The sequence below is a fragment of the Oncorhynchus mykiss genome, chromosome Y, assembly GCF_013265735.2.
Source record: "Oncorhynchus mykiss isolate Arlee chromosome Y, USDA_OmykA_1.1, whole genome shotgun sequence".
Taxonomy (NCBI): domain Eukaryota; kingdom Metazoa; phylum Chordata; class Actinopteri; order Salmoniformes; family Salmonidae; genus Oncorhynchus; species Oncorhynchus mykiss.
The window spans coordinates 32,015,823-32,039,306 of NC_048593.1; the positions used below are offsets into that span (position 1 = coordinate 32,015,823).

At 44.7% G+C, this 23,484-nt stretch overlaps 2 protein-coding genes across 5 annotated transcripts in view; one reads left to right on the forward strand and one right to left on the reverse strand.

Moving 5' to 3' along the window:
* Nucleotides 1-5,641, forward strand: part of LOC110510053 (mucin-5AC) — an 18,286-nt gene extending 12,645 nt beyond the window's left edge. For 3 of the 4 annotated variants that reach the window (XM_036967888.1, XM_036967892.1, XM_036967891.1), the window contains 9 exons: nucleotides 43-100; nucleotides 186-289; nucleotides 413-537; nucleotides 953-1,224; nucleotides 1,337-1,439; nucleotides 1,614-1,897; nucleotides 2,060-2,161; nucleotides 3,916-4,071; nucleotides 4,921-5,641. In XM_036967888.1, the coding sequence (XP_036823783.1) occupies nucleotides 43-100; nucleotides 186-289; nucleotides 413-537; nucleotides 953-1,224; nucleotides 1,337-1,439; nucleotides 1,614-1,897; nucleotides 2,060-2,161; nucleotides 3,916-4,071; nucleotides 4,921-5,030 (1,314 nt within the window). In that variant the 3' untranslated portion in view covers nucleotides 5,031-5,641. The remainder of the gene's footprint in view (nucleotides 1-42; nucleotides 101-185; nucleotides 290-412; nucleotides 538-952; nucleotides 1,225-1,336; nucleotides 1,440-1,613; nucleotides 1,898-2,059; nucleotides 2,162-3,915; nucleotides 4,072-4,920) is intronic. The other variant, XM_036967890.1, reaches the window with a different exon arrangement.
* Nucleotides 5,628-22,005, reverse strand: LOC110510054 (gamma-aminobutyric acid receptor subunit rho-3-like). The gene is made up of 9 exons (XM_036967893.1): nucleotides 21,418-22,005; nucleotides 20,302-20,414; nucleotides 14,967-15,034; nucleotides 14,161-14,384; nucleotides 13,915-13,997; nucleotides 12,835-12,972; nucleotides 7,939-8,091; nucleotides 6,681-6,874; nucleotides 5,628-6,432 (listed from the first exon to the last, which is right to left on the reverse strand). The coding sequence occupies exons 1-9, from the start codon at nucleotides 21,558-21,560 to the stop codon at nucleotides 6,106-6,108; spliced, it is 1,443 nt and encodes a 480-aa protein (XP_036823788.1). The 5' UTR covers nucleotides 21,561-22,005; the 3' UTR covers nucleotides 5,628-6,105.
* Between the last annotated feature and the right edge of the window lie 1,479 nt (nucleotides 22,006-23,484).

Consider the following 23,484-nt stretch of genomic DNA (forward strand, 5'->3'; position numbering starts at 1 on the left):
ACATCCTGAGAAGTATTTAACACTCTGTCTTCTCTTCATCATTTGTCTACACAGGCAAATGTCGTGGTTTCATGTGTTTTCTGGGACTTTGGCTTGAATGGTAAGTAATTCCTCTTGTGTCTCCCAAAATGAAAGCAAGACAATTGACAGGTATTAAAGAATAAAAATGTTTTTTTTTCTCGTAGATGGCTCAGGAGGCTGGAACCGAAAAGGCTGCTCTGTCAGGAACAGCACAGAAAATGAGACTGTCTGTGCCTGTAATCATCTCACCAGCTTCGGTGTGCTACTGGTGAGTACTTCCTGAGACAGGGGTGCAATGTGATCTCTCCCATTCAGTCTTTGTCAACATTCAAGGACTTATTTTTAGAATAATTCAATGTGTACAACATGTTTTTGGTATTTCTTCTCCCAGGACATCTCCAGAACGGGCATAACCAATCATCTCCAGGCCACAATCCTCACCTACATCACCTACATCGGCTGTGGTATCTCCGCCATCTTCCTCTCCGTCACTCTGCTCACCTACCTGGCCTTTGGGTGAGTCTGAGCCCCTTGTGATCAGTGCAGGATATCCATGATATCCCCTACATGTACAAATGACCTCGACTTACCTGTACCCCCACACATTGACTCGGTACTGGTACCCCCTGTATATAGCCTTGTTATTGTTATTTTATTGTGTTACTTTTAATAAAAATGTTACTTTAGTTTATTTAGTAAATATTTTCTTAACTCTGTTTTCTTAAAACTGCATTGTTGGTTAAGGGCTTGTAAGTAAACATTTCATGGTAAGGTTGTTGGTACCTGTTGTATTTGGCGCATGTGACAAATAACATTTGATTTGATTTGATTTTGATGACACCCACCTGGAGAACTGATCTAAATACAAAGACATATAAACAAGCTGCAATCAATGTAATACCAGTCCTAATTCCAATCCTAATTCCTTTAGGAAACTGCGTAAGGACATCCCATCTAAGATCCTGATCCAGCTGTGTGTGGCTCTGTTGTTTTTAAACCTGGTGTTCCTGGTGGATGCCTGGCTAGCCCTCTACCCTGACGCTGTGGGCCTGTGCATCTCCACCGCCTGGTTCCTGCACTACTTCCTGCTGGCTTCCTTCACCTGGATGGGCCTGGAGGCCGTCCACATGTACCTGGCCCTCGTCAAGGTCTTCAACACATACATAAAACGCTACATGCTCAAGTTCTCTCTCGTCGGCTGGGGTAAGTGAAAAAGTGATTCTGGGACTGTCATCAGAGTGAAGAACAGCCACCACGTTCTTACCAAAGTAACAGTTACTTACAGTTCAATGTAGTCTGTTGTCTCTCGTCATAGGCGTCCCACTCCTTGTGGTCATCGTCGTTATTGCTGTTGATAAGAACAATTACGGCCTCGTTAGCTACGGAAAGTATTCAGATAACTCCCCTACAGATGACTTGTAAGTCCCTTGCATTTTGTTCAATATTTAACATGTCAATTTACAGCTGAAGCATTGGTATGGAGTGCTTGTTTGTGCATCATGACATTTATACCAGTACTCACATTTACATAATAGGATAGCTGATCAATTCAAATATGGTCTCCTGTATTTCACTCCTTTCCTCTCACACAGCTGCTGGCTGAAGAACAACATTGCCTTCTACGTATCTGTGGTGGCCTACTTCTGTGTCATCTTCCTGTTGAACCTCAGCATGTTTGTGGTGGTGATGGTTCAGCTGTGTCGGATAAAGAGTCAGAACCCCCACAACATGAGGCACCGTAACGGGCTGCAGGACCTGCGCAGTGTGGTTGGGATCACCCTACTCCTGGGCCTCACCTGGGGCTTTGCCTTCTTTGCCTGGGGGCCTGTCAACCTGGCCTTCATGTACCTCTTCGCCATCTTCAACTCCTTTCAAGGTGAGATTTAGATCTCTTCCAGATTTTTTGTGATTTGAAAATGAATTCACCATTAATGTTCTCAGAGAAGACACTAACACAAAGCCTGAGGAGTTTCTTGGGAAACCTGTTGCCAAGTGTGTAACAAAAGTGTAGTTGCCTGACACTTGTGTTCTTTTGCAGGGTTCTTTATCTTTTTGTTCCACTGCGCTGTGAAGGAGAACGTGAGGAGGCAGTGGAGGACTTACCTCTGCTGTGGTAGACTGAGACTGGCAGAGAACTCAGGTAAGACTTGTTGACCTACATCTTACAACATATGTGTAGTTTGAAGAAGAGAATAACCTTCCATGTATTTGTATTGATGAGGGATCCCCAATAGTTCCTGCCAAGGCAGCAGCAACTCTTCCTGGGGTTTATTAGGGATCCCCATTAGTTCCTGCCAAGGCAGCAGCAACTCTTCCTGGGGTTTATTAGGGATCCCCATTAGTTCCTGCCAAGGCAGAAGCTACTCTTCCTGGGGTTTATTAGGGATCCCCATTAGTTCCTGCCAAGGCAGAAGCTACTCTTCCTGGGGTTTATTAGGGATCCCCATTAGTTCCTGCCAAGGCAGAAGCTACTCTTCCTGGGGTTTATTAGGGATCCCCATTAGTTCCTGCCAAAGCAGCAGCAACTCTTCCTGGAGTCCGAACACATTAAGGCACTTACATCACACATTAAACAAAAGATAAAACACTACAGCATATAACATTATTACATATCTACAATACAACATGTATAACACCACCATACAATAATATTACAATGTACGTGTGTGTAGAGTTGGCGCGATAGCGCGTGTGTCTGTATCTGTGTGTGTGTCTCTTCACAGTCTCCGCTGTTCTTTAAGGTGTATTTCTATCTGTTTGTAAATCTGATTCCACTGCTTGCATCAGTTACCTGATTTGGAATAGAGTTCCATATAGTCATGGCTCTATGTAGTACTGTGCTCCTCTCATAGTCTGTTGTAATTTTCCTAAGTCCCTCTTTGTGTCACCTGACCACACGACTGAACACTAGGCCAAGGGCGACAAACTAGGGCCTGTAGGACCTGCCTTGTTGATAGTGTTGTTAAGAAGGCAGAGCATCGCTTTATTATGGACAGACTTCTCCACATCTTAGCTACTGTTGCATCAACATGTTTTGACTATGACAGTTGACAATCTAGTGTTACTCCAAGCAGTTTAGTCACCTCAACTTGCTCAATTTACACATTCATTACAAGATTTAGTTGAGGTTTAGGGTTTAATGAATGATTTTTCCCAAATACAATTACTTGTAGTTTTTGAAATATTTAGGACTAACTTATTTCTTACCACCCTTTCTGAAAGCTCTTTATTAAGTGTTACAGTCATTTCAGTTGCTGTAATAGCTGACGTGTATAGCGTTGAGTCAGCCACATACGTAGACACACTCGCTTTACTCAAAGCCAGTGGCATGCCATTAGTAATGATTTTAAAAAGTATGGGACCTAGACAGCTGCTCAGGGGAAATCCTGATTGTACTTGGATTGTGTTGGAGAGGCTTCTATTAAAGAACACCCTCTGTGTTCTGTTAGACAACTACATCTTTATCCATAATATAGCAGGGGGTGTAAACCATAACACGTGTTTTTCCAGCAGCAGATTATGATCGATAATGTCAAAAGCTGCAATGTCAAAAGTCTAACAAAACAACTCCTACAATCTTTTTATCGGCGATTTCTCTTGGCCAATCAATCATAAGTAATTTGTGTAAGTACCGTGCTTGTTGAATGTCCTTCCCTATAAGCGTGTTGAAAGTCTGTTTTCAATTTGTTTACTGTAAAATAGCATTGTATTTGGTCAAACACCATTTTTTCCAAAGGTTTACTAAGGATTGGTAACAGGCTGATTGGTTGGCTGTTTGAGCCAGTAGAGGGGCTTTACTATTCTTGGGTAGCGGAATGACTTTTGCTTCCCTGAATTGATATATTTGATGTAGTTTAATGTACACAATTTTAATTAACTCTTGTTTCATCACAGACTGGAGCCGCACGGCTACACAGAAGACAGAGAAGAAGTCATTGTCAGTGACCAGAGCCACGTCCTTCCGCTCCGGCAACTCCTCCCAGTTCAACCATACCTCCAGCTCCTCCTTCTTGACCGGTGACTCCCCAGAGCGGCCCAGTGGAGCAACAGGTAGGCATGGGGACCCGGAGGGGGTCAGGGAGTACTAACAACCAATATGGGCCAGACAACAATAGAGAAATACTTTTTGTATATGCTGATCTACTTTCTGCCCCTGATAAATGTGGAAGCACGTCATAATATTAAACCTCTGTTATCAGAGCAGGGGATGGCTTATAGCAAGCCTTCATCTCCATGTCACTGATGACCTATGTAACCTAGGAAATCTCTGTGACGGGCTCTGAGATGACCTTTTCCCTTTAACATAATTTTACCCAGAATGGGAGCTAGCTGTACTGTTTGAGCTCCGGCCACGTCCATAGCGCCTCTTTCAGCCTCTTACTGATGGTGCACAGTAACTGCTGTGTGTTTGTATACAACAGTGTGTGAGAATGTGTGTCTATGTATGACACTCTACAGCAGGATTTAGTCAGCTTAACCCATCCAATCAAATAGTGACTGTATCTAACTGTACCCCCCGCCCATGTGCCTGGCTCAGCTGCTGGCTGCCAGCTGGCTCTGATTCCAACAGTCACATGTGTCTCTGCTCTCCTGTTGCTAGTTTATCTGCTCTTGGTCATGAAAAAGGCATTTCATCCATTCAGCTGCCAGACGGTTGGAAAGGATTTCATACGTTTAGTTATAAACAGTGAATCACCAGAATAATTTGGCCCTTGAAAATAAGATACTTGAATTTACACAACTACACGTGAAATCAAGTTGTTTTGATGTACGGGTATCCACCGTAATCTACTTTCCTTATACGTGGTCCTTTAATGTAGAGTTCATCTCAGAAATACCACTCTAAATGCAGTCACTTGTGTGCAGGATAAGCTGTAACTCTGATGTGTACCATTTCAGGAAGTCTATTTGATGACAGAACCATCACAGCCCTTGAGGAGCTCAACTCAGACGTGGTCCTCAATGAGGTGAACAGCCAATTCAGGACTCAGAGTCAGAGAGCAGCCTAAGTCCTGTAAAACACTAGGCCAAGTGTAGGCTGGTAGGGGAGTGGACTTACGTGAGACAGTGTGTTTCATAGTATTTTCTACGTTTATATGAATTATTTTAATATTAATGCTGCATTTAGTAGTTTAATGGAAGTGTGTGACAGACCACACTGAAGAGATGGGCCATCACTGAAGATCCAGCATGCTCATGGATTTCATCCAGTTGACCTACCAATACTATCATGAACTCGTCCGGGCTGGCACCTATGATTGTGAATATCAATACATGTACTGTACTGAAAAGATATCTACAGTAGCACGGAGGAAAAACCCAACTCTTACTGTAGATCCTCACGAGCGGCATCCTATGACTGCATACTACAGGTTTTATCGGTTTTCTCAGCATTCTTCAGAGGCGTGCGCTGACAAATACTAACACTGTCACTTCCTGGTTTGATTTCATTTAAGATAAAGGCAAAGCTCTTTTATACTGTACTCAGAATCAAGATATTTCCATGAGATATATATGTATATATATTTTAAAGAGGCATCATAACAATGGGTGTATAATTCAACGTTATTTCACCAATAACAATTGTATAAATAAAATGAAATGTTTTATTTTAAGCTAATCTGATGTTGTATTTTTCTGATATTCACTGATATAAAAGACACACGCACCTTCATTTTCATGCATATTTAAATTCATACTATATACAGTAACTAAATGTTTAAACCAGTGGGGGGGAAAGCAACTGTGCATTCCAGCAGAAGCAGTTCCATGAACAGCACCAGCAACTTCACACCTGAACCCGGATTCCAACAGGTTTCCAATAAAAAGCAGATTTACTCAATAGTATCTCTTCTTCAGTAGGGCTTGACTGTCCAAAACTCCCACAATGCACTCTGGTAGACACCAATGGTTAAGGTCATAATCCAGTGGGTGGCAGAAAACAACGCCTTGACGATGATGCTGTTGTCAGTGAGAATAACCTAATAGATAATATACAGTAGTAATATAGTTCAGTAGTCATTAGACAACATACTCCAATAACCCACTGCATGATGAACTGCTAGTAGACTGTTGACGGTTTATTCACCTACTGGAGTACAAGCTCCAGTAGATGATGTTGAACAGCAGGTAGGTCATGGGGAAGATGACTCTGGAGTAGGAGTCGATCATGTAGCTGTTACTCATGATGAAGCTGAGGTTGTGTTTGATGGATTTTTTGCGTCGTAGCCTGGTGCCCTCCGTGGGCGGGGGCTCTGCAGCAGAGTTCCTCGAGGTCCTCAACGTGGCCGTCCGACTCCGCTCTGTGTTGGGGGTGCTGGGCAGCTCTGGGAATGGCATCAGGTCAATGTCATTGTCATGGTAACATCCGTCAAAGGCCATAGTTTGAGTGGCATTGAAATTGGCAGGGATCTGAGGAGAGAGAGGGGAGGGAATTTAAATGTTTAAATTCAATGATCTTCCGATGGTGGAATACATTATGATCAATAGGGGGAGACACAGTCATAGTTGTTGTTATAACCTACTTTGGCGCTTCTATTGTGGCTCTGACAGTGGTAGTATATTCCATATTCATAATACACCCATGCACATGATCCCTCACTCTGTGACTTATCTAACCCATGAACTTTGACCCTATAGACGCCATAAGTGTCAGTGACCTTTCCCCCCTTGAGCTTCTTCATCTCCTCCACTGTGGTGAAGTAGTTGACGGTGGCGTACTCGATGACGGACAGGAAGACAAACAGGAAGCTGGCCCACAGATAGATGTCTACCGCTTTCACATAAGAGACCTGGGGCATGGAGGCTGACACGCCTGTGATGATGGTGGACATGGTCAGAACTGTGGTGATGCCTGGAGAGGGAGAGGGAAAGGGAGAGAAAGAGAGATTATTGAGTTAAGGTATCATTCTCGATCCATTTGTTTTTTAAGCCTTCTTTCACCCCTAAAAGCTCTTTGTACCATGACAGCCTCCGATAATAAAAAGAGAGGCAAATGTATGGAAAAATAGTGAGGTGTATTACTGTGTGGAGGTTTAGCATAGATGGATCGAAAGTAAAACAATAAATGGTGTAGGAGTCTGTACTTTGAGCTCTACTTACATGAGCAGCTAGCTGTACATGTACATTTCCTCTGAAGTGGGAAGATAGGTTTCATTTATAAAAATAGATATCAGTGTGTAAACACAAAGTCTCTGTGAATGGGGATGACATTTTTTTCTTTTTCGTTGTTGAGCTGAAGAGTGAAATTAGGCCAGCTTTTGTTACGGTATGAGCCTCTAAAGACCTGCGCTGCTCACAGGGTGAAGCAAACTCCTCACACTGCTGCATTAGTAAAGTTCACATTATTCACATCTTTCTCCTTTTCTCTTGCTCTCTCTCTTGCTCTTCCCTCTCCCTCCATTCTCTTTCTTTGCAAAACAAACAACCTTTCACAGACACACACCACACTGCCTGAAGGGATCTCGCCTGGTGCAGGTGACTGTAGTCATGTGCAGAACTAAACATTCTTTGTCACTGTGGTCAGTTTCAGTTGTCCTCTGATGAGATGGAGATGATGTGTCCACCCCAACTGCTACTCTCTCTCTCTCTCTCTCTCTCTCTCTCTCTTTGGGTTAATTGGTTATGCTCTGGCAACTGTCAAAAGCAGCAGGCTCATATTCACCTGTCCATTCACAGCAGGAACACAATAGGAAATTGGTGCACAACCGTCCCCCCTTGCGGTAATAACAGGGGTGTGACAAGGAAGAGAAAGGTAAAGCACCCACCCACTTTAATTTATGGAGATGCATCAAGAATACTGTACAGAAAATACTGATGGCCTTGTGAGGTTTCTCTGCTCATTTTGTGAGCTTAGGTTATTTTCTGGAGATTCCTTCAAAAACCCTCATACTAGCAGTGAGAGTATCAGTACTGTACCCAGAGAGACCCGGGCGGGCACAGCCCTCCTGTCAATCCAGAAGGACACCCAGGAGAGCATCACCATCAGCATGGTGGGGAAATAGGTCTGCAGCATGAAGAAGAAGATGTGCCGCCTGAGGATGAAGTTTATGTAGAGCCTGTTATACCAACCTGGGGTGGAGAGAGAGAGGTGGTGGGGAGAGAGAGAGGGGTGGGGGGGAAAGAGCGAGAGAGAGAGAGAGAGAGAGAGAGAGAGAGGTGTGGGGAGAGAGAGGGGAGGGGAGAGGTGGGTGGGGGAAAGATAGGTGGGGGAGAGAGAGAGAAGTGAGGGAGAGAGAGAAAGAAGGGTGGTAGAGAGAGAAAGAGAGGGGTGAGGGAGAGAGAGATAGATGGGGAAGAGAGAAAGATTGGGATGGAGAGAGAGAGAGAGAGAGAGAGAGAGAGGGGTGGTGGAGAGAGGGGGGTGGTTCAGAGCCAGAGAGAGAGAGAGGTGGGAGGAAAGAGAGAGAGAGGTTGGAGGGGGGAAAGAGGGGTGGGGGAAGAGAGAGAGAGGTGGGGAGAGAGAGAGAGAGAGGGTGGGAGAGAGAGAGAGGGGGGTGGGGGAGAGAGTGGGGTGGGAGAGAGAGAGAGAGGGGGGTGGGAGAGAGAGAGGGGGGGTGGGGGTGGGAGAGGTGGGTTGAGAGAGAGAGAAAGAGAGAGAGAGAGAGAGGGTGAGAGAAAGTGGGGTGGTGGAGAGCGAGAGAGAGAGAGAGGGGGTGCGGGAGAAAGAGTGGGGTGGGAGAGGTGAGAGAGAGAGAGAGAGAGAAAGGGTTGGGGGAGAGAGAGAAAGAAAGGGGGAGAGATGGGGGACAGAGAGAGAGAGGTGGCAGAGAGAGGGGGTGGGGAGAGATAGAAAGAGAGGTGAGGGATAGAGAGAGAGGGGTTGGGGGAGAAAGAGAGAGGTTGGGGGAGAGAGAGGAGATGGGGGAGAGAGAGAGAGAGAGAGATGGGGGAGAGAGAGACAGAGGGGATGTGGGAGAAAGAGTTGTGTGGGGGAAGAGAGAGAAAGGTGGGGAGAAAGAGAGAGGTTGGGTTGGGTTGAGAGATGTGGGGGAACAGAGAGAGGGGTGGGAGAGGTGGGGGATAGAGAGAGAGGTGGGGAGAGAAAGAGAGGTGAGGGGGATAGAGAGAGGGGTGGGGGTAGAGAGAGGGGGAAAGAGAGGGGTGGGAGAGGTGGGGGAGAGAGAGGTGGGGGAGAGACAGGTGGGGATGTGGGAGAGAGAGAAAGAGAGAGAGAGAGAAAGAGAGAGAGATGGGGGCGAGAGAGACAGAGGGGATGTGGGAGAAAGAGTTGTGTGGGGGAAGAGAGAGAGACATGGGGAGAGAGAGAGGGGTTGTGTTGGGTTGAGAGATGTGGGGGAACAGAGAGAGGGGTGGGGGATAGAGAGAGAGGTGGGGGAGAGAAAGAGAGAGGCGGGAACAGAGAGAGAGAGGCGAGGGGATAGAGAGAGGGGTGGGGGTAGAGAGAGGGGGAAAGAGAGAGGGGTGGGAGATAGAGAGAGGTTGGGAGAGAGGGGGGGGGTGGGGGGAGAGAGATAGGTGGGGACAGAGAAGGAGAAAGAGAGAGAGGGTGGGGGGAAGAAAGAGAGAGGTGGGTGGAGCGAGAGAAAGAGGGGTGGTGGAGATTAAGAGAGAGGGGTGGGGGGAAGAGAGAGAGGTGGGGGGATTTAGAGAGTGGGGTGGGGGAGAGAGAGAGGTTGGGGAGAGAGGTGGGGGACAGAGAGAGAGAGATGGGGGAGAGAGAGAGAGGTGGGGATAGAGAGAGAGGGGGTGGGGGAGAGAGAGAGAGGTGGGGATAGACAGAGAGGGGGGTGGGGGAGAGAGAGAGCAGTGGGGGGAGAGAGCGAGAGCGGTGGGGGAAGGAAGAGAGAGGTGGGGGAGAGAGAGAAAGAATAGTGGTGGAGAGTGAGAGAGAGAGAGGGATGGGAGGAGAGAGAGGGGTGGGGGATAGAGAGCATTGGGTGAGAGAGAGGTGGGGGAGAGAGAGAAAGAGAGAGAGGGGTGAAGGGAAGAGAGGAAGAGGGGTGGTGGAGAGAGAGGGAGAGAGAGGGGTGGTGGAGAGCGAGACAGGGAGAGGAGATGGGGAGAAAGAGGGGGTTGGAGGAGAGAGAGCAGTGGGGGGAAAGTGAGAGGTGGGGGAGAGGTAGAAAGAGGGATGGTGGGGAGCGAGAGAGAGAGAGGTTGGGGAGAGACAGGTGTGGAGAGAGAGAGGTTGTGGTGAGAGAGGTGGGGGAAGAGAGAGTTAGGTGAGGAGAGAGAGAGAGAGAGAGTTGGTGGAGGGAGAAAGAGAGCAATGGTAGAGAGAGGGGTGGGAGAGGGAGAGGTGCGGGGAGAGAGAGAGATAGGTGGGACAGAGAGAGAGAAAGAGAGAGGGGTGGGGGGAAGTGAGAGAGAGTTGGGGGAGAGAGAGGTGGGGGTAGAGAGAGATGTGGGGGTAGAGAGAGAAAGAGAGGTGGTTGAGAGTGAGAGAGAGGGGTGAGAGAGAGAGAGAGGTGGGGGGATAGAGAAAGAGGGGTGGTTGAGAATGTAAGAGAGAGAGGGGTGGGGGGAGAGAGAGAGATGTGGGAGAGAGAGAGAGGTGGGTACGGAGAGAGAGATGGGTGGGGGAGAGAGAGAGAGGGGGGTGTGTGGAGAGAGAGGGGGGTGTGTGGAGAGAGAGAGGGGGTGTGGGGAGAGAGAGAGGGGGGTGTGGGAGAAAGAGAAAATGGGGGAAGAGACAGAGAGGTGGGGAGAGAGAGAGAGAGAGAGGTTGGGTAGAGAGAGGTGGGGGGACAGAGAGGGGGGTGGAGAGGGAAAGGTGGGGGGAGAGAGAGAGAGGTTGGGGAGAGAGAGAGAGAGGGGTGGGGGAAGAAAGATAGAGTTGGGCGGGAAGAGGGGATGCAGAGAAAGAGAGATGTGGGGGGAGATAGAGAGAAGTTGGGTTGAGAGAGTTGGGGGAAATAGAGTGGTGGTAGAAAGAGAGCATTGGGGGAGAGAGAGAAAGAGGGGGGTGGAGAGCGAGAGAGAGAGGGGTGGGGGAGGGGTGGGGGAGAGAGGGGGGAAGAGAGAAAGCGAGGGGTGGGGGAAAGAGAAAGGGGAGTAGTGGAGAGGGAGAGAGAGAGGTGGGGGAGAAAGAGACATGTGGGGAAAGAGAGAGGTGGGGGAGAGAGAGAGAGGGAATGGGAGAGAGAGATGAGAGAGCGAGAGGGGGGATGTGGGAGAAAGAGAAAATGGGGGAAGGGAGCGAGAGAGAGAGGTGGGGAGAGAGAGTGGTGGGAGAGGGAGAGGTGGGGGGAGAGAGAGAGAGGTTGGGGAGAGAGAGAGAGCGAGAGGGGTGGGGAGAGAGACAGAGAGGTTGGGTAGAGAGAGGTGGGGGGTCAGAGAAAGGGGTGGGAGAGGGAGAGGTTGGGGGGAGAGAGAGAGAGGTTGGGGAGAGAGAGAGAGGGGTGGGGAGAGAGAGAGAGGTGGGGGGTCACAGAGAGGGGTGGGAGAGGGAAAGTTGGGGGGAGAGAGAGGTCGGTGAGAGAGAGAGAGAGAGAGGGGTGGGGGAAGAAAGATAGAGGTGGGGGGAGAGGGGATGCGGAGAAAGAGAGATGTGAGGGGAGAGAGAGAGAGGGGTGGGGGAGAGAGAAAGGTTGGGGTAGAGAGGTGGGGGAGAGAGAGGGGTGGGGGAGAAAGAGAGAGGTTTAGTTGAGAGAGGTGGGGGGGACGGGGGGGGAGAGAGAGAGATGGGGGAGAGAGAAAGATGGGGAGAGAGAGGGGGGGTGGGAGAAAGAGAGATGTGGGGGAAGAGAGAGAGAGGTGGGGGTAGAGAGAGAAAGAGGGGGTGGGGGAAGAGAGAAAGAGAGGGGTGGGGGAAGAGAGAAAGAGAGGGGTGGGGGAGAAAGAAGTGTGGGGGAAGAGGGAAAGAGAGGGTTGGGGGAAGAGAGAAAGAGAGGGGTGGGGGAGAAAGAGAGGTGTGGGGAAAGAGAGAAAGAGAGGGGTGGAGGAAGAGAGAAAGAGAGGGGATGGGGAGAGGGGATGGGGTGTGAGAGAGGTGGGGGAGAGAGAGGTGGGGGTAGAGAAAGAGTTAGGGGAGAAAGAGAAGAGGGGTGGTAGAGAGCGAGAGAGAGAGAGGTGTGTGGGGGGGTGACGTTGGGGAGATAGAGAGAGGGGTGTAGGAAGAAAGAGAGAGGTGGGGGAGAGAGAGGTTAGGGAGAGAGAGAGGGGATGATGGAGAAAGAGAGGTGTGGGGAAGAGAGAGAGAGGGGTGCGTGATGAGAGAGAGAGAGGGAGGGGTGGGGGGAGAGAGAGAGGTGGGTGAGAGAGAGAGGTGGGTGAGAGAGAGGGGTGGGGGAGAGAGAGGTGGGGGACAGAGAGGGAGAGAGAGGGGTGGGGGAGAGAGAGAGAGAGAGAGAGAGAGAGAGAGAGAGAGAGAGAGAGAGACAGAGAGACAGAGAGAGAGAGAGAGAGAGAGAGATGGAGAGAGCGAGAGCGAGAGGGGGTGGGGGAGAGAGTGGTGGGGGAGAGAGAGAGTGGTGGGGGAGAGAGAGAGAAAAAGAGAAAGATAGTCACTCTTGCTGGAACAGTTCATCACCATCCCTCTGGGTAATCAGAGCTCATTATGACACAGGAAGGAATCTAGTCAAAATGATAGTCACATGGGACATCACATGGCTATGATGCAATGGACAAGTTATTACTGAGGTTTGGGCAGGATTCCATACTGACACTCTGTGGAGGAAAATCTCCTAAACTCTCGCTCTCCTCAGACTGGCAGAGTGGAATCAGAAGCAGGAGGGTTGGGATGTTGGCTTTGGCTCTTACAACGCAGTTAAATTACATAAGAATAAGCTGAGGACCGAGGAACAGCACTGTATGTCCCTATGCATCAGGGTGCAACACAACCACACATACCCGTGCTGCTGTAGAAGGCAAGCCCGAAGGAAGGGTGAAATTCTTCAATAAAAAACTGCGAGAGCACGATCTCGTCAGTCCTTAATGAATCGTTCCCGTTCTTCCAGTAGAGCATGAGGTCATTCTCATTGTATGCGTCTTCAAGAGAGGAGAGAACAGGGTAGAAGGTAACTCCTTTGTGTAGCCTCTCTTAGAAGAATCATGGGCTATGTCCCTCAGAGGAGAGGAGACACTGAGATTCAGTAGTACCACCTCTTCTCTGAGACCAGGGCCATGCTTTCTGTGTGTGTGTGTGTGTGTGTGTGTGTGTGTGTGTGTGTGTGTGTGTGTGTGTGTTGTAATCTGGGTAAGGTACACTGCACTGTCGCCTGAGGTTAGGTTTAACACAATCATGACAATTGAAACATCAGTGTATAAAATGACTGATAAGAAATGACCAACTTCAATTTGCCTGTAGCTGGGTCGTTCCACCAATTAGGTGCCTTTTGAGTAGTGTACCTTGGTGGGAAGAAAAGTTCTTTTTTTAACTTTAAAATGAATCACTAATAACATTAAATAAATAAACATCTTCGGAAATGACTTTGTCAAAGCAACAAAATAACTGTGTCTTTACAATAATAGTGAACTTGTTGGGGTTAAGTGGGTTAAAATCTTCCTACAAGCCACAGAGGGACATGTCAAAATACAGAAGTCTTTATTCATATCAAAATGTATTTATTTAATTGTCCCTGTGTGCTATGTTAAAGTACACTTTAATAAAACAAGCTTTTAAAATTAATATCTTTGCACAATTTCTACTTAGAATATCAAAGGGGTGCAAATGGCCCTCATTTCATGGAACGACCCAGCCTCTGTTTCTATAAAGATGAACAGGACTTTTAATCCCTGGTAAATCCTGCATCAAAAATACATGTATTATGGACACAAACTGACCTGACCGTGGATTACAAATGTGATTTTATCTATATAAAAAGAGGAGGGCCAACTGTTCCATATTATGTTTTAATTCCTTTCTATGAATACACGTGAGCTAATATACAATATATCGCATTACATATACCCTTATTGTTTTATACTCACAGCTCTCCAGTTCCAGAGAGCAATTCTGTGTGTCCAGTGGGAAACTACTGAAGTCCATGGCGCAAAGAGCAGTCACAGTGATCCTAAAACGAAGAGCACAATCAATAATATGCTCCACAATATAACAGCATCGGAAAAACAAATCCCCATGTGTCCTATGTGTATAAAGCAGCAATAGTATAGGATGGTACACTATCCTGAAGGCCTTATGCTTCCTGTGGTAAAGGAGGCCCATTCTCCGTGTACCTGACACTGTAGAGAATGTTGCCGTCAGGGTACACCCTCAGCATGATGTTCTCCATGGTCGTGTCATGGATGAAGGAACGTTTGGAGTGGACAAAGAACACGTCTGGCACCCAGATCTTCTTCACTAGCCGAGCGTCAAATGTCCGACTCCTGTTGCTGCTGGAAGGGAAGGCCAGCCGGTCGTCCTGCCAGTAGTGTCTCAGGTACAGAGTCATGGTGAAGTCCTATACAAACACACCAACACACACCAATGCTTAGGCCCAATAGACAAACTAGCACATTATCAAGAGAGTAATTGTATGTCAATAATGGTTCACAAAAATGATTTTTATGTACAGTAGGTCGAGAGACAGGGTAATGCAGGTTCTACGTGTTTAAAATCTATATTTGAGTTGACTGTTATGCCTCAACATGAAATTCGTCATAATAAAGTAGAATAGGTTTCCAATACTTAGAGTTATAGTTCCCCCAAATTACAAATGTACACATTGGTTTCCTTGTCTATGGACAAGGTATGACAGCAATCCATGCTTTGGTTTGTCTGGCACTGTTTCCAAATGCTAACATTTTAACATTAATAGCACAAATCTCATTTAAGTCATGGTACTGATATTAGCATTTTGTTACTTGTTCATAAACTGCTTACAGGGTAAGGAAACTAATGTGTAATTTTGAAATTTGGGTGAACTATCCCTTTAAGGATGAGGGACAGAATATATGGATTGTCTCATTTTGTGAAAGTGAGTTTCAATGTGTTGGTCACACACAAAAAACACACACTTACACACAGAGGTTTATAGACTTACCATGTTGACTTCAGATATACTGTCAATGCTCTCCACCTGCACGTCAATGCCCACAGGAATAGCTGCCCCTACATGGGAGAAAAAACAGCTTGAGATTTCACATGTCTATCTTGACAGGGAGAGCAAGTTTAGTCAGGCTTTTGGCGGTGTGCTGTCATATGGATTCATGACTCAAGGCTTTAGCATGTCCTACTCAACCTGAAAGCTGTTTCATGACCTAGCCTCACTGTGTTTCACATCTGTCTGCACATGCAGCCTTAGTTATACAGTTCGTGAGAAATGTTCTCATTAAGACCAAAATATTTGTAAATCAACCCAAACACTATACTTGAAATGCAATTTACTGTAAACAAATTGTGAATAAGAGAGAAACCCTAACAAGGGGGTCAAAGAGCAACGTTGGGCTATGCTTGGTCTCAACAGAGATACTGTGACACTGTGGTCTATTTTGTGATTATCCTGTCCATCACTCTCCCCGCTGAATACTGCTGCAGGCTAGAGGGCCCCACAGAACCCCAAAGACACACAGATGATCCCACACCTCCCCTCCCCAAAGACACAGCATCCTCATAACTCAGGGATCCCAGAGACGCTGTGTCACCAAACTAATAAATGCATTCTCTCCATATCTCCTTTCATTCTAAGTCCTTATCATATCAAACCTATCACATCTGTCTATAATCAATATAGGTCCATCTATAATCAAGATACACCCATCTATAGTCAATATACATCCATCTACAGTATAATCAAGATACATCCGTTTATAATCAATATACACTACCAGTCAAAAGTTTGGACACACCTACTCATTCAAGGATTTTTCTTTATTTGTACTATTTTTTAAATTGTAGAATAATAGAGAAGACATCAAAACTATGAAATAATATATATGGAATCATGTTCTGCCCCTGAACAAGGCAGAACCCACTGTTCCTAGGCTGTCATTGAAAATAAGAATTTGTTCTTAACTGACTTGCCTAGTTAAACAAAGGTAAAATAAAATGTTATAAAATGTAGGAACCCAAAAAGTGTTAAAAAAAATCAAAATATATTTTAGATTCAAAGTAGCCACTCTTTGCCTTGATGACAGCTTTGTACACTCTTGGCATTCTCTCAACCAGCTTCATCTGGAATACTTTTTCCAACAGTCTTGAAGGAGTTCCCTTCAAGACTGTTGCACTTGTTGGCTGCTTTTCCTTCACTCCACAGTCCAACTCATCCCAAACCATCTCAATTGGGTTGAGGTCAAGTGATTGTGGAGGTCAGGTCTTCTGAATCTGCACTCCGTCACTGTCCTTCTTGATCAAATAGCCCTTACACCACCTGGAGATGTGTTGGGTCATTGTCCTGTTGAAAAACAAATGATAGTCCCACTCAGCGCAAACCAGATCGGACGGCGTATTGCTGCAGAATGCGGTGGTAGCCATGCTGGTTAAATGTACCTTGAAATCTAAATAAATCACAGATAGTATCACCAGCAAAGCACCCCCACACCATCACACCTCCTCCTCCATGCTTCACGGTGGGAACCACACATGCAGAGATCATCTGTTCACCTACTCTACGTCTCACAATGACACAGTGGTTGGAAACAATAATCTCAAATTTGGACTCATCCGACCAAGGACAGATTTCCACCGTCTAATGTCCATTGCTCGCGTTTCTTGGCCCAAGCAAGTCTCTTCTTCTTATTGGTGTCCTTTAGTAGTGGTTTCTCTGCAGCAATTCGACCATGAAGGTCTGATTCATGCAGTATCTTCTGAACAGTTGAAGTTGAGATGTCTGTTACTTGAACTCTGTGAAGCATTTCTTTGGGCTGCAATTTCTGAGGCTGGTAACTCTACTGAACTTATCCTCTGCAGCAGCATTAACTCTGGGTCTTCCTTTCCTGTGCCAGTCCTCATAAGAGCCAGTTCCATCATAGTGCTTGATGGTTTTTGCGACTGCACTTGAAGAAACCTTTAAAGTTCTTCAAATTTTCAGGATTGACTGACTTTCATGTCTTAAAGTAATGATGGACTGTCGTTTCTCTTTGCTTATTTGAGCTGTTCTTGCCATAATATGGACTTGGTCTTTAACCAAATAGGGCTATCCATTAAGAAGGAAAGAAATTCCACAGATTAACTTTTAACAACGCACACCTGTTAATTGAAATGCATTCCAGGTGACTACTTCATGAAGCTGGTTGAGAGAATGCCAAGAGTACGCAAAGCTGTCTTCAAGGCAAAGGGTGGCTACTTTGAAGAATCTCAAATATAAAATATATTTTGATTTGTTGAACACTTTTTTGGTGACTACGTGATTCCATATGTGTTATTTCATAGCTTTGATGTCTTCACTATTATTCTGCAACGTAGAAAATAGTACAAATAAAGAAAAACCCTTGAATGAGTAGGTGTGTCAAAACTTTTGACTGCTACTGTACCTCCGTCTACAGTATAATCAACATATTTCCATCTATAATCAATATACATCCATCTATAATCAATATACATCCGTCTATAATCAACATACCTCCATCTATAATCAAGATACATCCATCTATAATCAATATAACTCCATCTATAATCAATATACCTCTGTATATAATCAATATACATCCATCTATAATCAATATACCACTGTATATAATCAATATGCATCCATCTATAATCAATATACCTCTGTATATAATCAATATACCTCTGTATATAATCAATATACCTCTGTATATAATCAATATACATCCAACTATAATCAATATACCTCTGTATATAATCAATATACATCCATCTACAATCAATATACATCTGTATATAATCAATATACCTCTGTATATAATCAATATACCTCTGTATATAATCAATATACATCCAACTATAATCAATATACATCTGTATATAATCAATATACATCCATCTACAATCAATATACATCTGTATATAATCAATATACCTCTGTATATAATCAATATACCTCTGTATATAATCAATATACCTCTGTATATAATCAATATACATCCAACTATAATCAATATACATCTGTATATAATCAATATACATCCATCTACAATCAATATACATCTGTATATAATCAATATACCTCTGTATATAATCAATATACCTCTGTATATAATCAATATACATCCAACTATAATCAATATACATCTGTATATAATCAATATACCTCTGTATATAATCAATATACCTCTGTATATAATCAATATACATCCAACTATAATCAATATACACTACTGTTCAAAAATTTGGGGTCACATAGAAATGTCCTTGTTTCTGAAAGAAAAGCAAAAAATGTTGTCCATTAAAATAACATCAAATTGATCAGAAATACAGTGTAGACATTGTTAATGTTGTAAATGACTATTGTAGCTGGAAACTGAAGATTTTTAACGGAATAGCTACATAGGCGTACAGAGGCCCATTATCAGCAATCATCACTCCTGTGTTCCAATGGTACGTTGTGTTAACTAATCCAAGTTTACTGATAATTAGAAAACCCGCAAAACACCAGTCTCAACGTCAACCGTGAAGTGTTGGGAGGCTGACCCTCATTTCTTAGAACAAGAATAGACTGACGAGTTTCAGAAGAAAGTGATTTGTTTCTGGACATTTTGAGCCTGTAATCGACCCCACAAGTGCTGATGCTCCAGATACTCAACTAGTCTAAAGAAAGCTGCTTGTTTAATCAGAACAACAGTTTTCAGCTGTGCTAACATAATTGCAAAAGGGTTTTGTAATGATCAATTAGCCTTTTAAAATGATAAACCTGGATTAGCTAACACAACGTGCCATTGGAACACAGGAGTGATGGTTGCTGATAATGGGCCTCTGTAGATATTCCATTAAAAATCAGCCGTTTCCAGCTACAATAGTCATTAACAACATTAACAATGTATGCACTGTATTTCTGATCAATTTTATGTTATTTTAAAGGACAGACTTTTTACATTTCTTTCAAAAACAAGGACATTTCTAAGTGACCACAAACGTTTGAATGGTAGTGTACATCCATCTAGAATCAAGATACATCCATCTAGAATCAAGATACATCCATCTAGAATCAAGGTACATCCATCTAGAATCAAGATACATCCATCTAGAATCAAGATACGTGCATCTACCGTTCTGACATACCCTATGAAGGAGGAGCAATTCCATATTCCCTCAAAATACATGACAGGGGTTTGAGTTGGACTGCCCCTGTCTCACACGTGTCAGTAGAGCTAACAGACTGAGTTACATATCTGCCTTGGTAGGATTAAAGTGCTCATGGCAGTATCAAAATGAGTTCTTTGAAAGATAAGCAATTTCAGGGAAAAATGGTTTCCTAATTTCAATTCCACCAAATGTACCCTTCTCTGTGACCTGCCCAATCTCATTTCAACATTACAGGGATTAACTTCCTCCATCTACCTCACCCCACCTCGCCTAGACAACACAGAAACAAACACAGAAACAAACACAGACAAAACACAGGGATAGTTTGGAATCGATAGGAAAACAGCCAGATGGAAACCTAAATGCACATAATTCCATAACGTGCCATCACACCACATTTAGAAATATGTAGCCAAACTGCCATTATAGCCTTCAATACGACTGCTATGAAAAATACATGTTTCAGTGACAGTTTACAGTGGGATCCCAAACACATGATCTGTAGTTCAACACTTTCTGAACACCTAATGACCATACTGCGGTAGTATGTATGCTCTTTGCTGCTCTGGACTGCCCAGTAAGATTTAGCATTTGGTATTGTTTCAGAAAGCATGGACTATAATCCAGATTACTATAGTTCTAACATCTGTGTTCTCGGCTGCAGGCTGTCTATGTCTGCTAGGCTCTGCAGACAATCTGGGTCAGTGATTTTTTTTGGGATGGGGTGTTACAAAAGATGACACTGTAACCTACTTTCTGCTCCAGGAGAAAGCATACAAGCCACAGTACTAGCGTTAATGCTGCCTCTTCCAAAATCTGAATTATACCTAATCTGTCACATCTGCTGTGTGGCACGTTATGGAAAACCAATTACTGTAGGTAAAGCTCCATTGTCCTCTCTTTTTCTCTCCTTTTCCCCCTCCCTCCCTCCCTCCCTCCCTCCCTCCCTCCCTCCCTCCCTCCCTCCCTCCCTCCCTCCCTCCCTCCCTCCCTCCCTCCCTCCCTCGAATGACCCTTGACTTCCCCATTCACTCTTAATTAATGAGTCAAACCCAACAGCTGCTGGTAAAAGCACACACAGTCACATCCAAACTTCATGTTGTCTTAGTTCAACCACATGCAAATAGGTTGTATGCCCACCAAGCCAAAGGAGACTGGGGGGGGGGTGGTCTTACCTCCAAAGCCAGGCCGCATTGCAAAGTCATGGTCCTCTATACGGAGCAGCTGTTCAGATTTAATTAGCAGGGACTTGGTGCTGTCAGACTTTTTCATCTTAAAGTCTATTCGTCTGAGGAGCAAAGCGGACACAGATCAGCATATCAGATGTAATTTTTCCTAAGAAATACACACTCACACCAACTGACACACACACACACACACACACACACACACACACACACACACACACACACACACACACACACACACACACACACACACACACACACACACACACACACACACACACACACACACACACACACGGAGAGACCAACGCTCTCTTATTAAGGCAGCAACATCTTCTCTGGGGTGTTAGCTGTTAAGAATGATTAATTTCACTTTATATGTCTTATTAAAATCACATTACAGTTAGTAGAGGGTCAAATTACATGATTGATGAATCCCTCCAATTTGAGTGACAACACGCCCTGCATCATCACTCGCAAAGCCTTTAAATAGCATCATACAAAACTTCAGTCAACTGATATTCTCATTTTATAATCAAACTATTTATACCCATACTACAGACACACAAACAACTCTATTTTTACAAATGATTCTGGCGTACTCTCAAACCCCTTATCAAATCCCCTCTCCATCATTACCCACAAATTACTGCTTCTCTCTTACGAGGTGTCCCCACCCAAACTCGGGACCCTGATATTACCTCTAAGTCCCTGTGGTTACCTCACCTGCCCTGGCCTTTATCCACAATGCACTGCAGTAATGACGTCTGTCCCAGCACACATTGGAGATGATTCACTCGACCATGGTAAATTCACCATCAGTGTTTTTTTTAATTCACAGAGATTGGATTGATGCATTGAATCTATGAATAGCATTCCATGTTAAACAATACAACTCCTCCCCAAAATAACCTTTTAACCATGTCAATCAGACAACAGATCAACAGAACAGTAACATCCTGTGGTGTGTATACTAAATGAAACATTGCTTCCAGAACTATACACAAACCAGCTTCAAACCAAACAGAAAAGATAAGCAAACACAACCCTTGACAAGAACATAACACAACTCCAGTGGGACCACACCCCTAGACTCTGGCTCACCCTCCATGTTGGTTCTTGGTGTTCTCCCCAAGGTACACGTCCTTGTGCCTCCTCTTGTTGGGTCGGTGGCTGCCGTTGAGCAGTGTGACAGGCCACAGCCAGGCCAGGCACATCAGCCTGAAGGCCAGGAGCACCAGGTTCATGCCTGGGGCTGGAAGAGCTGGAGCAACCAGGAATTATTTCCAATGCGTCTGAGTCTATCTCTCAGAGATCTTCCAGGAGGTCAGTGGGACGTCCCGACTGTCCCTGTCCGGTGGCCCATCCATATCCCAGCAGCACCCATTCCACCTCACAGCGGACAAGCAGAGCTCTGAGAGATCTGTGTTATACAACCCTCTCGTCCTCTGTTACATGCTGCACGTTGATCCAGGCATCCAACTATCAGCTCCAGTGCCACAAAATGTTCCTCCAGCGTGTGTTTTCGCCTGCCCGTGTCCTAGTGCCAGTCCCTCTGGCTCGTGCTTCTATGCTACTCAGGGCACATCCTGTTCTCCCTGCTCTCCTCTCTCCCCTCCCTCTGATTAAAACCAAATATCAATTTATTCCTATAATGACAAAGGAATGATGTTAATTCCTCTCTAATCTTCTTATGTGTGGTTGCTGAAATCTTTCAGTAACCTACAAACTGGAGCCAGGGGAGGGCGGGGTGGGGATAACACAACCAACAGTTTCTAATCATGATTCTCCCCAGATAAAAAGAAAAAGCATGTAGCCCACATTCAGAGTATGGATCCAGGGTTTTCCCTAGAATTGCTTTGTGATTGCGATGTCAGCAGGAACAGATTTCAACATATCCGTTCCACTTGCTTATTCAGATTTTTAGAAAAGCATCTGTGCATTTTGGATAGCTACCATGGATTTATTTAAACCATTGACCATAGAATAGGTTTATACTATCTGTCAATGCCAGTATGTCCAGTTATTGCTATCCTGTCAGCACAACAATCCTATCCCTTTGGTACTATACCTCTGTAAACCTACCGTTGCATACAGTTGACTACCAGGGTCTGCCACATGCCAGTCATTCATCTAAACCTTACAGTCATGCACTCTGTTACCCCCAAATCTTTTTTATCATATCACTTAAATCTCCTCCTAAATCCTCCTCTTAACATCTGCAAAGCATCAACAGTCAACATCCAGCTAATCTGGAGCTATGGAGATGGATAGCCAAATGACAACCATCAAATGTTTAATGCCACTAGATTAGTTGAGCATCTGTGTGACAAAATGAGGTGAGGTAGAGCAATCAGAGTTGAGATGATAAGCAGGATATTAAGAGAGGAACAGACACCTCTGATTTGGTGGATTATTACAGGAATAGTGCTAGTAACAATAACGTTGCTCTTCTACAATTGTCATCATTCATAGAATATATCCTTGAAAGGAACGAAAATGAGTATGTCTTCTTCATTTTGCTGTACTGGTTGTATTGATTTGAAGGTTGGACTAAAATGGTGGTCTCACAGCTGCTTTTCTATTATTAGGCATTGGCTGTGTAATGTCTACAGTTTAAACCAGGCTGAGCATATTTTCCAGTCATTTAAAATAACAATTTCCTTTTCAATGTGTACATTGACTAATGTAGGCCAACCATGATTGTCAGGTCAGTTAAATAAATGTTGGCTTTTAACAACCAGAATGTATGCTAATGTCTCCACAAGGGGTTTGGATAACTGCTGGTAATATTCATGGATATGATCATCCGGGAATGGATGGATACAAGGTTGAATCACTGGAATAGAAACAGAATTAAACCATATGACACAGAGGAAAATCTAAACAAAACAAACAGACATTATGGTGATGAGTAAACACACATGAATAGAAAATAACAAAACAGTACAGGACGTCTACAAATTTGACAGAAAGAGACTGGTGAAGAATCAATGATAAAATGGAAGCGCCCACAGCATAATCCCAGTCCAGTGGCATTCTCCTTTAATCTGGGATTAGCGTTGATTGAGGACAGAGAGAAGCGCTGCCATCTTTAAGGCATGCACATGGAGCCAGGTTTTTCTCTCACACGCACCTCCTAGGGACCATAAAGGAGACATGTACACGTGG